The sequence below is a fragment of the Amphiura filiformis genome, chromosome 8 (assembly GCF_039555335.1).
Source record: "Amphiura filiformis chromosome 8, Afil_fr2py, whole genome shotgun sequence".
In the NCBI taxonomy this organism is placed as follows: Eukaryota; Metazoa; Echinodermata; class Ophiuroidea; order Amphilepidida; family Amphiuridae; genus Amphiura; species Amphiura filiformis.
The window spans coordinates 38,083,311-38,100,743 of NC_092635.1; the positions used below are offsets into that span (position 1 = coordinate 38,083,311).

Consider the following 17,433-nt stretch of genomic DNA (forward strand, 5'->3'; position numbering starts at 1 on the left):
CGTCTAGTACATGGATTATTGTTGCTAAAAGCTTACTACCTCAAGATGATGTGAATTTGTGTTTCTCATTGTCAGGATATTGTTACTAATTGAATGATCTTAGGTTTCTGATATTTACTATTTTTGTTTCATATAGCATACCAAAAGTTGGATAAAATAACGTCTCGTTAGATTTGTACTTTGCCTCATGCAAAATGACAGTCGAGGTATAGTTTACTTGACGTAACTACCACAGACATTGTACCACAGACATTGTACTTATTTAATGGCAAATTATCTAATATAAAATATTCACCGACATGAGAATGTGCGATGTAAAACCGGTGGGTATAAATTAAATCGCTTTCCCTAATTCATATACTAGTAATTTCATTTTGAAATTGAATTACTGGCCTTGAAACCAATGTCGGTATAGTTAACGTATTAGCCACGCGGTACTTGTTGTTAAAATATAAAATTAATAGAGGTAGTGAACCTGTTTTACACATTGTACATGTGTCCCGTGACACTTTTTATTTGGAATTTAAAAAAATATTAATGACAACAAAAACAAAAGTCGCTCATTCAAAACAACATGAACAACTAATAATAATAATAATAAAAACAACAACAATAATAATAATAATAATAATAATAATAATAATAATAATAATAATAATAATAATAATAATAATAATAATAATAATAATAATAATAAACAAATTGCAAATCACGATATCACTAAAAGAACTCCATATTCATTATCAAAACAACATAATCATAAAGAGCTATAATGGATAAATTCTTAATTAATTTCTGGTCCTCGTGTTCGCACACTTCCCAAAGCTTTTGGTAATATACCGCGCGATGTAATATTGATCAGTCGATCATTAAAACAATTTTTTGTTTAATTCTTACATAAACGTAATCTATAATTTATGTAGTCGATGAAATTTTTTCTATGTGATCGAAAAGCAGCTGCAAACTATTATGTACGAAACATTGCTACCGAAATTGTACATATTAGCTTTGTTATTTATTTTATTTTTCATAACCTCGTGTCCTTTTTACAGGCAGGGAAATCTTGATTGTGGATGGCAGGATGCTTTTTCTGTTTCCTTTTGATATTTCGAATATGATATATGAGTGTCGTCATATAATACATTGTGCAGACTTGATATAGTAATACCTGTTTGACAGAGTCAACATGGCCATTTATCATCTCTTGGGTTACAATTCTATAATATCAGACGAGACGTAAAAAATAACTGTAATGAAATCTACCATATGTAATCTGACTAAATATTGCATTCACTTGTGCATAGCATACTATTCGTAAAGGAAAGTGACGTATCTCCTACGTAATACTACATTAAAGATAAACTTTCATTTCTATCGCAAGCGATGAGCGATTTAGAGAATAAACGATAGGAATTTTTATTTTGCCTATCCTCTACCGTGTGATAGACGGCAGGCAGGTCCAATATTTTGAGTAGTGGATGCCGGCGCAGCCGGTATCCACTACGAATATATTATTTTAATAACTGTAAACAAATTTTTTTAAAGCAAAAACTAAGTTACCGTCATAAAAACTCCCCTCACTATAAAATGAACGAAACTTGTTTACAACTTCACGTATTCTGTTGCGCGTACTGCTAGCGCGTCGCGTATTCCGCACTAGTCTACGCATTACAGCGCAATACATACGCGCACCTCTACAAGCGTGTAAGGCATTATCAAGACGCATGATGACGTGGGGTCGTCTACGGGCTGATAAACGGCACCCGAAATCTTGCGATTGTCCAATCAAAAATGTGTCTACGAACTAGACCACTCCCACTGACTAAGAATGCTGTTTGACCAATCATCACACTGATTACACATGGCTTGTCCAAATACACGATTCACCTCATTTATCAACGTTATGTATGTCTAGTTGTGTTTTTCTTCATTAAAAAGTAATTGGCTGCTTGTGATTTATCGTGATGCAACGGGCTGGCAATAAAAAGAATATTTTTGTATAATTTAAAGGAGTATTTCGTGATCATTGCATCCTGTTTTTATGACATTTTTCAGTACATATCCACGAAAAAAGCATATTCCCAAAATTTCAGTTAATTCCGATTTTGCGTTTGCGAGTTATGCATGATTATATGTATTACACTGCTCCATAGACAATACGTTGTAATTTCGTTCTGGGTATACCCAGAACGAAATTTAAATTTCACGATATCTTTGCTAAAATGAAGAAATATTTTGTACATAAACATTATGTAGCCAGAGGTATCCAGTGGTATAAAAATCTCAACTTTTTTTGAGAAAAGTGGGGGGATGAGGCTGTGGATCACGAAATGCCCTTTTAAGTATAGTGTTATTGCGTTTCAAATTCAAACGATTAAAGTTTTAGATAATCTGCGCATGGTCACAATGCTTCAACTATGGTGGGTGGATTAAAAAGAGCAAGAGTCTTATTCATGTCTGTAACGGTGTCTAAATGGATAATGATAAAGATTGCTCACTAATCTTTACTTTTGACAACAACCAGAGTCTACAAGCTAGTATTAATTGAAAAGTGTTCGACACCAATCATGTGTGTTAAATCTTCGAATGGATTTAACTTAACAATAGCTGCCATATTGGTAATATAGGTACTGTATATAGATCTTTTGGTTCCTGAGTTAAGGTTAATAATAATTATGTAAAAGGAACGTTTTGGCGTTTCTACGAATCACGAAGATGTGCGCAAAAATTACATCCCTTATATCGAGCCTTTGAATCTCCTTTATAGAGCACATACCTCTTGTGTGTCAGCTTTATTTTTCGTGATATTTCAGTACAGACACTGCTAGGTCATGCTCCCCGTCGACCCGCCTTAACTCAGGCGAGGACAAAGAAACGCGTTTTCTGATGATGATTACACAACATAATATATTATTATTGTTTTACCTACGAGCGTAAGTTGTATGCTTCATCAATCAAAACAAAATAAATCAGATATCCAGTATTAACCTGCTTAAATTATGCACCCATCGATATCGTTTTATATACTGCAAATAAATCCCAGGTAATAAATTGACATAAATAAATATTTGACATTTAATTTATTTATTCATTGCCACAGTCGATCATATTATTGAAGAGGGACTTATGCATAAGTATAACATTATTGACGATTTTTAATATATGTAATAATTGAGTGTTTGTTTGAAACCAATTCCAATTAACTAGAGGCAAATGAATATTTCAAGATTAAAATACATGCGTCAAAACCCCTCGAGCGACAATTTCACAATTTCATAAATAACCAAGGTTGTCCATGGGCTATGTGTAAGTCTACTAACATAAAATAGATAATCGGATTTTTCACGCTTACCAAAGTGACGAAAATAACAAGTAAAATAAGAGGTATAAAAAGTAATTTCTATCGTAAAGAACATGTTCATTATGTTCACGTAGAAGTGCCATATTTAAAGGGACCTTGAGAAAATTGCTCATTTACCCGTTTTGTTTATTATAAATTTGTGATTATAAAACATATATTCGAACTTTATTTCAACAAGGCAATCAGTTTACCTTGAAGCCATAAGTTGCTAACAACTGCTAAAATCCTGCCGGGGACTTGCTTTACATCTACTCTGAGTGCGAAAACGCTAATTGACATCCTAAACAAAATAAGTCAACAATCTTCACCAACTATCTGAACAACACTGGAAAGACAAACCCAAAGGTATTAAAGTAAGATTTATCAACTACAGGCACTTGAAGGAGCATACTAGGGACGGGAATGAATGTTTATATTACTTGAAGGGGTGACCATTTAAAAAAGAACAAAACTATGTTCAGCCGAAGTATCGACATCAAGGCGCTTTTGGAACCACGATGATCGGTACTGAGTGCGCAGTAGTAGGTGACGTCATTGCCCGGCAGTATGCGCGCGAATTCTGGCAATTTCCATTGTTCGTTGCCCTGCAGTGTGCGTACACATCGTAGTTTATCGCCCACCACATTTTATATAGTACAAGAAAGCCATTGAACAGTGTAGCGATTCGTTAGAGTATATCGATAAACCAGTCCCTCGCCTTTGACAATAAACAATGATGGTCTATACCATACGTACTATAATCAGTTACTACGTCCTTTATATAAAAATTGGATCAAGTCCCCGAGCCTCATAATGGGGTAGACCGAGCCGTTGAGGGCGATATAACGTCTGACCGTAAATTTCCGAGTACGGAAATTAGACTATGCTATAATCATGATAATAGATTCCATAGTACATTGGAATGTTGTGGCATTGGGCCATTGTCCGAAATAGGTAACCAATACCCTGCGGCAGTTGATAGTGCCCCAAGGGACAATCAACATAAGAGCCGTATAAGTTGTGTAGTATACGGTGTCCAGTTGGCTGAATATCTGGAGTGCAAAGAACTTTGCATTGGCGAAATCGGCCAACCCCTGTACCTAACCGAAAAGTGAGTTTTTCTGGTTGACCTGATTTAATCAATCACATTCACAATAAGCTATAAATACCTCATTAGTTAGTAATATAATACAATTAAGAAATAAGTTTAAAAAAACAGTGCAGTGGGGCCGTGGAGCAGTTTACGTGTAGAGCGAGCTTTTTTGTACATCATGAGTCTCTGTTGTTCTGTTGCTAAAGTTTTACACGTACGACGCATGGATTCGTGCAATGCGTTCACGCTAAAGATATCACCATTGTGCCTCGAAAAATACACGGTGACAAACGGAGAGTGAGCGTAACAATAATTCTGATGCAAAGATTTCTTTCATTCAATACGCACGTTTGACTTCTTATTGTGCTTATTCGAGTATTGTGTAGATTATCCACTACATAAACTTGCAAGAGGTATAGAATCATCAAGTATATTGGCTGCCTTAAGGGGTGTTTATAGTCGTCACAATTTTAATATATTAACGCGGACATTGGCCACTATATAAACCCATCCTAAAAAGAAAGTATCCAGTATATAATCAAACCTATATACTATGACTGCATGTTATGATACGAAAACTGTTTTCCCCGTAAAGAATCTCAGAATGTAAACCATCCCAAAAAGAAAGTATCCAGTTTAATTTTGGTCCATAAGTCAAAGATGTGGTCTTAAATCAAGACCTACCAAAAGTATGTTATAGATAAATTTGTTCCGCACAGATATATATTTGTCCAAATCGATGACCATGACCTTTTGAATGCACCCACCTAGTAATTCCTATTGATGTGGTTTTCCTGCTTCAAGATTCTTCATAAAGGTACACAACCACAGAGACGGATTAAGACTGTTGAAAATCTCTTCTTTCCTGTGAACTTCCTGTTCCATTTTTTTTGCTATTGAGGAAGCGTCTGGATTCGCTGAGGTCACCATTGGCCGTCCGACTCTGGGAAGATCAGATTAGTCAGCACCATCTTGCCGGCTGTCTCTCCACTTTCTGATAACCTTCCTTTGTTATTCCTGACTGCCTCGCCGCCCCCCTGAATCCAAGTTTCTCTTACCAATATTACTGTGACTTGGAAGGCACCTGATGATAGGAATTTAAGCCCCTCATGCTTTGATTTCATATCTTGATTATTGCTGTGATTTTTGTTCACCTTACAATATCGAAAAAAAAGACGATTTTTGAGTAGCAGGACCAAATGAATACGAATTACTGCTAGTTTTAAAATTGAAGCGATTGCATTTAAAAGGTCATTGTGTCATCAATTCTTCATCGATTTGGGCAAATAAGATATCAAACTGTTTGGAATAAATTAATCTGCAACATAAATTTAGTAGGTCTTGATTTAACACCCCTTCTTTGACTTAAGGACCAAAATTAAACTGGATACTTTCTTTTTGGGATGGGTTTAGATTATGAATGTACTTTACGGCAAAAACAGTTTTCGTATCACAACATGCAGTCATAGTAGGTTTGATTATGTATTGAAAAGAAAATACAAAACTTAAATCAAATGACATTTAATATCTTTCGTTCAAATTTTATTTGTTATCATTCCTTTAATACCTAAAAATATTTTTATATCGGATCATTTGGTCATTTTGATGTATTCCATCCAGTCGATAGCAATATTTAACTACGTGCTTCGAACTAAAGAAGGGTCGTTTCTTAATTTGCAGGCTGCCCGGCTTGGGAAAACGGTATTATTAGTCTCTCTTTCTAACTGAATAGTGCGGAGTCAGTGAGTCCGTCAATCTGCTTACCCATAATTAAACATTATAGTCCCGCTGCAGAAATAATTATAACCGTGTGGTTGATGTATAGAACGCCCTCAACGATATTAAGTTATTTTTAATTTGTTTAGCTTTAAAAACAATACTATAGCGCTCTCACTAGATAAGATTAACTATGTGATACCTGTAGGTTTTAATAAGACTGTGTATAGTTTCAGTCATCTGAAAATGTTCACGTTACGCTTAATTAAATCAGGTCAACTAGGAAAACTCACTACGAATATTTGGTTAGATGTTATCACCGATGTTGCGGCTAAAACCTCTGATCTTCAGCTGTGTGGATGACCTGGGGTCGTCCAAGGTCAATTGCCAAGGAAGTTGCTTGATGATCCCAATCATGTGACATTTTAACTCTAACGCCCACAGAGAAATTAAAGAGAATTTACGCGATTACGGCATCACTTTAAGCCAACCAATACCGACAGTCAAGGGGTGCACCCAAGGGACAATCAAACGAAGGGCCGCGTTAAGTTGTATAGTATACGGTGTCCAGTGCGCTGAAGATCAGGAGTGCAAAGAACTTTGCATTGGCGAAACTGGCCAACCCCTGCATCTAACCAAAAAGCGAATTTATCTGGTTGACCTGATTTGATTATCACAATGCGGTATAAATACCTCATTGTAATGTGACTGATCATCATAACAACAATACAGATATACACGTTTTGGCATTATACGCATATCTAATATCCCAAAATGATTGAAAAATTATATTTCCAACTGTCAGAACTGGCCTAATTCAAAATATAGCCACCTCACTGATCTGACCCACCGTCCATGAAAAGGGTAACAATATATGCGATCAAGCGAAATCAGTCGGAACACGGAAATAATTTTCAGTTTCTTGTAGATTAGTAAAAAACACTTACTTTTGCAGAAAACCCCCATTGACATTGGACGACCAGTTCCAAAGAGTACAACATATAATAATACCTGTTTCCAAACAACAGGACTGACTTAAGGTTAGCAACTATTTTAAACTGTTACGATTTGGTAGTTCACAGCATCTTGCATTGATCATTACATAGCGAGTTTGTAGAAGAATTCAAATATCAAAGATATATTTTTGTAGGTCCTGTGGTTTTTGATTTATGTAGTAAAGAGTACATAACTGATTGAAGCCATATTATAACATTTCTGTAAAAATAGATTAGTATTTATTTCCATAAAATGTTAGCTTTTACTGTCAGATATGTCCCCTTTTAATTTTGAGCCGAACAAGTTAGGAAAGCATAGAAAATTGGAATTTACTACTTGCGCCCATGTATGTTACTTCCGCGGTTGTAATACGTTACGATCCTCGGGGTGTGTGTGTATGTGTATCCCGCACGCCGTGTACGTACTGTGCATACGTGTTCAACTTATATTTCCATCGTAATAATAAAACGCCGGTTCCATGACAAAACTACAGCACCTAAAGTCTTGATTTTTGCAGAGTACCTTTATTGACTAAAGTACATTACAATCGTGTAAAAACCAGAATTAAACATCTTTTTGAGGGCGTTCTCCTAAGCAAATGTTATAATATGGCTTTAATTAACAACCATAAATCAAGCAAGTTTTCAAAGTATATGATTTGTAGAATAAACCTTAGCAAAACATCAAGGTGTTATTTTTCAATAATATATTGATTTAGGCAATAAAAATCGGTTTTGTTTGGCTGCTTCGACCAACAATACCACATCTACCCTTAATTCCAAATACCCACATACCTGATCAGACCTCACCGTTCGTGGAAAGGGTAGCGACCTGGGGTAACAATGTATGGCTATGGTTATCAATAAAGACGGTTCCACTCCACGTAGGGATAAAATGCACACTACTCACGTTTTAATCACACAGGTGTGGTTTGGACATATTGCCTAACTTAAAGAGAAGATGTGACTTTATAAGATGTGAATATAATTTTACATATTATATAATTGCAGAAATATTCATATCAAACTAAATCACAAAAATGTATATACATGACTTAAGTCAAGTGCAGAAAATAGTCTAAAACTAAATGTCATTATTCAAATTATTCATTGTTCAAGCAATTCATAAATGAAGAATGACACATTAAAATGCATATAACAATCCAAATACCAAAAGAGGAACAAGATTGTGATCAGCTAGCAACTCATAAGGTGGTTTAATACAAGCAACATACAATGAAACCAGAAGAACAAAACAAAGAAACCAGCAAAATTAATCCCAATTAAATTAGTTAAAATGCAGATTAGCTGACATTGCATACAAACCAATAGTCAAATATTATTGTTGTTTTAATAATACACAAGCAATATAAATACTAGTACATTGACATTAACAAACTATAAAACAAAGAAACCAGCAAAAGTAACCCCAATTAAATTGGTAAAAATGCAGATTAGCCGACAAGCAATATAAATATATTGACATTAACATTTACAAACAATAAAAGCAAAAGTGTACGAGTATAATAATTTTTATCACAAGTTAAATTTTATTGCGTGTATATTGATTTGTTTTGCAATCATATAATAGCAACTTGAATGAAACTAAATATTACATTCATGCAGGAAAATAATATATAGTTTGTGGTTAAATACTTATATTTAAGTATGGCTGAATATAAATTCCCATCACAAGAAAGCCACCAACGATTGGGGTTTGACCAATCCACACTTATATACATTATACTATTATAATAGACGACCCCCTCATTGGTCAAATTTTAATCGCTCGTCAGCGAAATTACAAATTCCGCATAACATCCTCTAGCAAGTAAAATAATCTTTCTTACGCCTAGTAAACCATGCAGATAAGACTTTGCTGCGTGAAATGTATGAGTGAAGGTGTAGTGTTATTTTATTATTAGATTTACTTTAACAATTGCCATCCAATTTATATCCAGACGTGATAAAGACAATATCAAATCATATTTGTTTCTGATGCGGTTCTTTTCAACTTGCTCTCGAGTCCGATGGACAATTTATTTAAGGACATTTAGGTAAATAGAAAGGCAATATAAAATGTAATGCAACGTTATTCCAATGCAATAATATCTAATATAAATGTGGTTATTTGCATTAGGAGGCTATGTTTGTGTGTGGTTGACATCAAACATTATCTTGAGTCGTTTGACGGAAAACACAATATCGCATAACACAAATGCTTCATTTACTTCTATTAAAGCAATCTATGCGCAACCTTTAGTTTCAGTAATTAAAAAGGAATACGGAAAACATCTTGGAGACCTCCAATGTCTGCGTGGAAACTTGCCTGCTTGTAATGTCGCCCTATAGCATGAAGTTCCACATAATATAAAATCAGTACCCTGTTCTGTCAATATTATGTAGTCATAGAAGAATGCAAACAGAAATAGTTGCAGATCATAATCCTACCAATTACAATGGTAAGATAATATGTTTTACACACTTTCTTTATTTTCTTTCTTACAGATATGGTTTCAGTGTTTGCCGCCTATAGTTCCACAGAAGTTGTTACATTTTCATATACTGAAGTAGCCACAACTAAAAACATGGTAACACACGATAATAACACTAAAAATCAGGATCAGCCAACTGTAGCTGGAGAATGGTTTCCCACAGATGTCCGCAACTGCCTCATGTGGGTTGTGTTTGGGATTGGTTTATTAGGAAATTCCCTGGTTATGTTAAAACTATGGATTAATCGACGACGTAAATCGCGAGTAAACACTATTGTATTAGGAATAGCAAGTGCAGATATGGCAGTGTGTATATTCGCTATGTTGCCTAGTAGTCTAATAGAAATGTATCCAGAATGGCGAGCAGGAAATGCAACGTGTAAAATCGTAATGTTCTTGCAAGGTTCAGCATTGATATCCACTGGGAACATGGTCATGATATTAGCCCTTGATCGTCATCATGCAGTGCGAAGTCCACTTAAGGAATTTTTCACGGCTTGGAAATTAGTAGCAGCAGGATGGGTTGTAGCATTCACATTAGCCGTGCCACAACTTGCTGTGTGGCAAACGTATCATAGTCGATCACTTAATATTACACGTTGTGGAACAATGCTGAGATCTGAAGACAAAGGAACACAAAAAATGCTGTATTTAACATATATTGCGATTATTACATTCTTTATTCCACTTGTCGTCATGTCTGTGGCATATATTCGTATTTTCAAGAAGATCCACGATAAAGCGCAGGAAACATCGGGTAAAAAGAGAACTAAGAAAGGAAAGATTCAAGTGAACCAAACAGGAGGTTCAGGTGTTTTAAGCAAGGCTAAGAAAAAGACACTTATGATGTCAATAGTAATTATCGGCACGTTCATCGTTTGCAGTGTGCCTTTCTTCGTTGTCGAGATGATCCGAATCTACATGGACAAAACTTTCATGCTGAAGATTAGTAACGTATATGCTGTTTTCAGTATAATGGCAGTTGCGAATTCAGCAACCAACCCATATGTGTTTCTTCTTTTCAATATTACCCGTGGGTTTTTGGTAGAACTTCAAGGTGCTTTCTGTCCGTGTTGTCCAAAAGCCGAACAAAATGAATATAGTCGGTATTCAGTGAAGTTTTCTACTTCATCAAACTCACGACACAATCATACCAACAAGGTATGCAATAATGACCACGTGACTAGAATAACAGATGTACAGAAATCGCCTAATTTGAAAGTGAAAAAGACAGAGGAAAGTTAGCGCTGGATATATCGTATATTTACGTGGCTTTCTTTTTCTACTGAACCATCGTCAATTGATATGTCCATGACATTAAAAAATGCCTTATACATTCATTCATATCACGAGATATGATAACATACGCCATTAGTTGAAACTCGAAACATTGTATATAGTCTTTTAATGATAGGTTGCTGTGCTTTATCAACAATGTGTAAAAACAAACATTGGCTAATGTTTATAACCTGCGTCCATTTATGTATGAATGACTTCCTTCAGGTTGATGTTCAAAACTTCTATAAGTGAAGACCTGAGCGCAAGAAGACCGTAAGTCCAGTTGGCCACTCAACATGTATACACTAAAGTTGCGTATAGTTTCGTTTAGTTTGGTAATGTTTTATACATGTTCAGTGGCCAAAGAAATCTTTCACAACCTTTCATGATGTTTTTACCCTGGAACATGTATTAAACATTATAAATCCCTAAGAAACTATACGTAACTTTATTGTATACATGTTAAGGGGCCAAGTGGACTTACGGTCTTCTAGCGCTCAGGTCTTCAAGTTTGAATGGCAACCTGACTGCTTAAAATATTGTATTCTGCCTCATCAAGATGGTGCCATGATAGCTATATTGAAATCATTATTGTCAAATCTGTCATCTAGGTTATTATATGTATACTATTTTTAATTGTTTTAGCTAGGTGTACGTATTAACACAAGAACAAGGACCTGTGACGAATCGTTCGTTAGTACCTAATGTGTACTTATATCGCCACTACTTTTTCGCTTTTCTGGTCGAAGTTACACACGGATACCCATATAAACATCTCAAAAAAGTAACTAACCCCTTTAAATAATGGCCATTATTCAAAAAGGGTTATTGTATTGCAAATCTGTAAAATGCGTTGGAAGCAAAATTTATTTCTGCGCATTTTGACACCTCATTTGATACTATAGCCCAGAAAACAATAAAACACCGGTCAATTTAATGTAGTGAGGTCCAGATTTGAAAGTTGCACTTACATAAAAATTTTTACAATACAAAAACACTCAGATATCATTACACAGATTTCCTTCCATTACACTGAATGCAAAATCAATAGAATTTACTGCAACTTTCAAATCTTGCAAATCTTGAGCTACATTGATTTAAATGTACGCTGTGACGTCAATATTTACGTCACCCCTTTGTTTACGTCAATAGTCAGGTGTTTACGATATTCTATAGGTTGCGATGTTCCATACTCCTTGCGCCTAACCATCGTTCATTCGTTCCTTCATTTACTCGTTCATTTTTATTCAAGGTTTATTACAACAATTACGAAATCACATACAAACTATATATAACTGCAAACAAGCTAGCAAGAAATTATTGACCTGCTCCTGAAGCATCCTTGTTCCACAGCTGAACCATGTATGGGATGGGACTACGCGCGTATATTTGAGTGCGCACCTTGGGTAAAGACAGGTGGTTAGCGTTTCGCAGGTTCCTACCAGTCTCCTTCCTGTAACCTGGAAGCCAGATACGGATGCTCCAGGAGTTTGTTGGCAAACTTAAGACAGATTTGATCGCGACGTGATCTCAGCTCAGTCAATTTGCAACGTTCTAGAGCATCTTGATAAGATGTGTATTATACGCCCATTCATACCGCTAAGGTGATGTAGTGCATCTCTGTTGAAGACGATGTCCAACATATGGTCAAATGAGGGCGCCTAACAAGATATTTAACAGTCTAGGGTTTATGCACTGGTCTTATGTCTGCTTTAATTCAGCATGCTTTTGACTATAAACTAGGACTATTTCTGGTCACGGGTCTGGCACCCAAGGGGTTCGTAGTTCAAAACAACAAACGAGAAAAAATGTCTTTATCCTTCTTTCCTTCCCTCTCTCCAAAACAATTTATTTTAGTACTTTTTCGTGGGCAAAATTAATCGCGTTGCATAAATTGCGTGACGCTGTACAAAACTGATAACGTTTTCGAGCGTTACAAATCGACGTTTGTATCAAAGATGCAAATTCGCAATCTCCTTTTAAGGCATATCTCACACGCATTTCAACGGACAATATGCGCGTATAAACAACACGTTTAAATGAAGTCAAGTATTCATACGTCGCTGTTGCTTTATTATAATGATTTCTCACATACAAGGATCATATTATGAATTAGACTTTCCTTCGTATGTTCAATATCCTTGACTGTCTTTTGAGCATATCTGTTTTGTCCGCGTATTCATTTCGAACGTGCAGAATTTTCAATAATGGGTAAATACGCGAACTCGCTCTGTCACACGAGAGTGCTGTCAAATAGTTAGCCGGGCGCACGACACCAGCATATGAGAATCGCAACCTCTCTCTTAACTTTATTGGAAACTGTCGCGTGACGGAAAAACGTCATGTTGCATTTGGAACTCACAATGGGTTTTTCTGTTACAATATTATGTAGTGTAGGATTATATCTATTTGAAAACAAAACCCACTTTCGCCTAAAACAAGGCTTAACTTCCAGTTCAAGAATTCTGTATATACATAATCGGTCTCAACACTAAGTGGCGTACGTGAAGGACAAATACGTTTGCGATCAAAACGATTGTTATCTCTCAATGGCCTGATTCCATTTGTAATTAAATTGTTAACAAGGAATAACTATTGTAGCTCTAAACCTATGCGCCACTATGTGAAACGGAAAACAACTCTACGCCACTATGTGTTGCGACCGACGATATAAAACTTGTATGAATTGACCATAATGAACCAATCAAAGAATGAATAATTGATGTCACTTATCAGGATGAACTTACAAAGATGACGCAGGTCAACATTAATTTCACAGTCAAATTCATTCTAGGGACTTTGACCTAAAGCTATTACTCTGGAACACTGTAGCTGGCACTATCAAATACATTCCGAGGTAATCAGTCTAACACGAAAGGTGCCTACTAGAGTAACTTATGAAACTTATACAAGTTTGAAGGTTTTTCACGCAGAATTAGTTGAAAAGCCAGTCGGTGGATACTTAGTATTCTGGCGTGTGATTTTATGTTGCAGCAGTTACAACAAGTTTGTCCCGGGAGTTTGTCGCAGCGACTAAACGCTGAGAAGAAGCACAGAAGTCTCTAACAGAGCTCAACATATGAACGGAAAATCGCAGAGGGGAATCCAAAGTCGCAGCGGCGTATAGAAATCATAGCGTTTATTGCAACGGAAACAACGTACTCAAAATAATTGCATTATCCCAGCAAACACAAAAACGATATATTTTGGCTTTTGGTTTAGGTAAAAACGTTTTAATAACATTAAAATGTCGGGTTATATAAAGGTCATGAAAACGTTTTAAAACGTTTTATATGAAAACACAATACAACAATGTTTTAAATGTTTCTAAAAATGTTATTGTAAACTTTTTTCGCAAACGTTTTTTGCAAAATATTTTGTCAACACTTTTAAAAGTAACATTATGTTAAAATATTTGCACTCAGCAAACACAGAAATGTTCTTAAAATGTTTTATCCAAAACGTTTTAATAACATTTAAATGTCGGGTGAGGTCATGAAAACGTTTTTAAAACGTTGTTGCAAATATCTTGGGCAAACATTTTTCGCAAAATATTTTTTCAACCTTAAAATAACATTCTGTTTAGAATGTTTTGTATCAAGTTTTCAAAAATGTTTTTGGAATGTTATTAAAACGTTTTTATACCCTTTATATAACCCGACATTTAAACGTTTTCTGTAAAACATTTTATGTTTGTTGGGCAGTAGATTATCAAAAATGTTTTTAAATAATATGAAAACGTTTTATACCCTTTATATAACCCGGCATTTAAACATTTTCTGACAACCTTTTATAACCTTTTGCGAATGATGTCGTAAACGTTTTGTGTTCGCTGGGATATGAACACTTGCCTACTTGTTGTGTCCAACAAAGGTTTTTGTTTTGTCAGAAAAGGGGAAATACCAAAATTAGTACGTTTTGAATATTCACCTGAACTTTGCAATCACGAGACATGCATTTGAATTCCTTAGCAATTACTACACACATAACATATTATTACACTTCATCAATATTTATGATTCAACCATGCCAAGATATTGGCCAATCATAAATGACATCCCATGTGGTAGTTTTGATTATTACACCTCATTAATATTCATGAACTATTCATTGCATTTATTGATTGGTGAAATACTAATCACAAGTACTATTTCCTCGTGATTTATTTTGACTGCTTTTCGATAACCTCATTACCAAAGGCAAAGTGCGGTGTAATAAAACAATACTACGTGATTTATATCGGGAAAGTAAGGCCTATCACCCCTCACAGTCCGGGGTGATACGCACATGATCAGTACCTAGAGGGAAATAGTTTGCTATATTTCCCCTCTAACCATGTAGTATTTATATACTATTTCCCATACAATCTTATCCCCAAATAGGGTGTCCCCGAAACGAAAACTTTAATTTTGGGGTATTTTAATAATCCGTTCCACATAATAAAATACGAAAGGATTGCTACTGTAGACACATATTATTGGTCGATATATGAGTCAGTGGAACGGATTGAACATGAGATATTGTTTTGTAAATTTCTTATATTTCAAGAACGCAGCGGTCAATTGTCAAAATTTCCAAAATGGTATGCGATAGCTGTGTAATTCCTCAAGTTTCCGACCATACAGTTCTTTCAAGGACACCCCTAATGAAATATAGGCAAATATAAGCCCTCCATTATATCAATGAAACTGTTAATAGTTTTAATTAGCTTGCATTACAATCGAAGAATCACATAAAATATTTTTAACATATCGCATACGGCTTGTTTATGATAGTTAATTATCACCATTTTAATTGTCCAATTTTCCTTCCGGTCTGTTCCGACAGTCATTCCCAAGTACGTTTTAAAATAAATGTATACATTTGGAGCGTTTAAAAACAACATTAGTCACGGATACATTGTGAATGCTCAATTGATCCAGAGATAATTGATGTTCATTTGAAGAATAAGAATAAACATTGTAGCCAATTATTGATATTTTACTATTTTGTTAAGAGTCAAGGAAAAACACTTGTTTGACGTCAAGGTTTTGATATTTCTCGATATATTATATTGGTAGCGCATTTAGCGTTTTGATTTCCAATTTAATGCGGTATTCGTCTAGTGGGGGATGACGAAGGACTATGTCGTACTCAATGTAATGTAAGATGTTATTCTACAGTGTTATCATGGTTATAATTATAAAGCGCGAAATTTCCAAAGGGGACAATAGTGTAGCTGTCCAAGTAATCCATGCTCAACATCTTCACGCAAAGCTCATTACAAATGTGTACTTTTGATCATAAAATTTCCCATATAAATAAGGTTAACATTAAGGAAATCAATTCACTGCTATTGAAATATATATACATTTTAAACTTTTACCCTAGCCCTTGATTGAAAAACCCTGTCAAAGGATAGAGATAGCACCTGCACCCTAGCAGACCCGGTGGTTTTATTGGTCCGAACATTAGATATCAGGCCCAACCAAATGTATTTTTTTGACTTAGTGACGTTACTTGACCACGATGACAATTTGCCATGACGAAAAACATCTGACCATATGCTTTGTAGATATTTTACTTCTTGTACCGGATTCTTGTATAATGGTAACAGTTTTAACCTTTCCCCTCGGATTGTAATTGGGATCGCAATGTACTACAAATTACAAGCAGCCGCAAAATGAGAGACAAGACATTTGCTAATGGCTATGGGCATTAGCTTGGTGCTGCTTTTGCCTTGGGGCTAACTCATTAAACCATACTAACCAGAGCTACAGTTCACATTGAATCATTGTTTGATAATTGTAGAAAGGTTGACTCCTGACGGTACTTAGCTTACATTTGCGCAACCACGTAATTATCAAAATGAACCCTGAAAGCTGACAGAAGACCATATAATAAGGCCAATAAAATATCCCCGTCTTGACCTTTTCTTGTTAATCATCATGATCGCTAATGTGTATACATTATTTAACACGAATCGTGAAAATGAGTGAGAGTTTTACCATATGATCATCTTGACCAATACATTATTATTGACTGACATGGAGTAGGCTTACACTAACTCGTACAGAATATGCGTTAACATGGTTTATATGAATGCTAAGTGAGGTGTTCCAAAAACAACCTGGAGACCTCACTAAAATGATCACATGAATCATTCTACAACTGGTCTTAGAATGATCGTATCGATCATTTTAGTGTCATGATAGCGCCATCTCTTGTTTATGCCGTATATAAAATGTAATTTGATAAGTAAGGTTGTCGATAACATGAGGTTACGCAAAGTTTTTTGAATTATAATCCAAATTTTGTAAGGTTGTGTAAATTTTAAAAAAAAACAGACATCAGTGATAGTTAAGGTTACGATTTTCGCATTTTTAAGTTAAGGTTACGTATATTTAAGGTTAAGGTTACGCATAGGTAAGGTTACGCATAGTTAAGGTTACGCATAGTTAATGTTACGCATTTTTAAGCCCTGACGGGCTGGAGACCCAGTAAAAAAATCAATGCTGCAAGCCAGAAACTTCCATA

At 35.3% G+C, this 17,433-nt stretch overlaps 1 protein-coding gene across 1 annotated transcript in view; it reads left to right on the forward strand.

Moving 5' to 3' along the window:
* LOC140158260 (cardioacceleratory peptide receptor-like) overlaps positions 1-11,223 on the forward strand; it is a 49,828-nt gene extending 38,605 nt beyond the window's left edge. Inside the window, exon 2 of the mRNA XM_072181372.1 lies at positions 9,653-11,223. Coding sequence (XP_072037473.1) covers positions 9,655-10,884 — 1,230 coding nt within the window. The 5' untranslated portion in view covers positions 9,653-9,654 and the 3' untranslated portion in view covers positions 10,885-11,223. The remainder of the gene's footprint in view (positions 1-9,652) is intronic.
* The last annotated feature ends 6,210 nt before the right edge of the window (positions 11,224-17,433 follow it).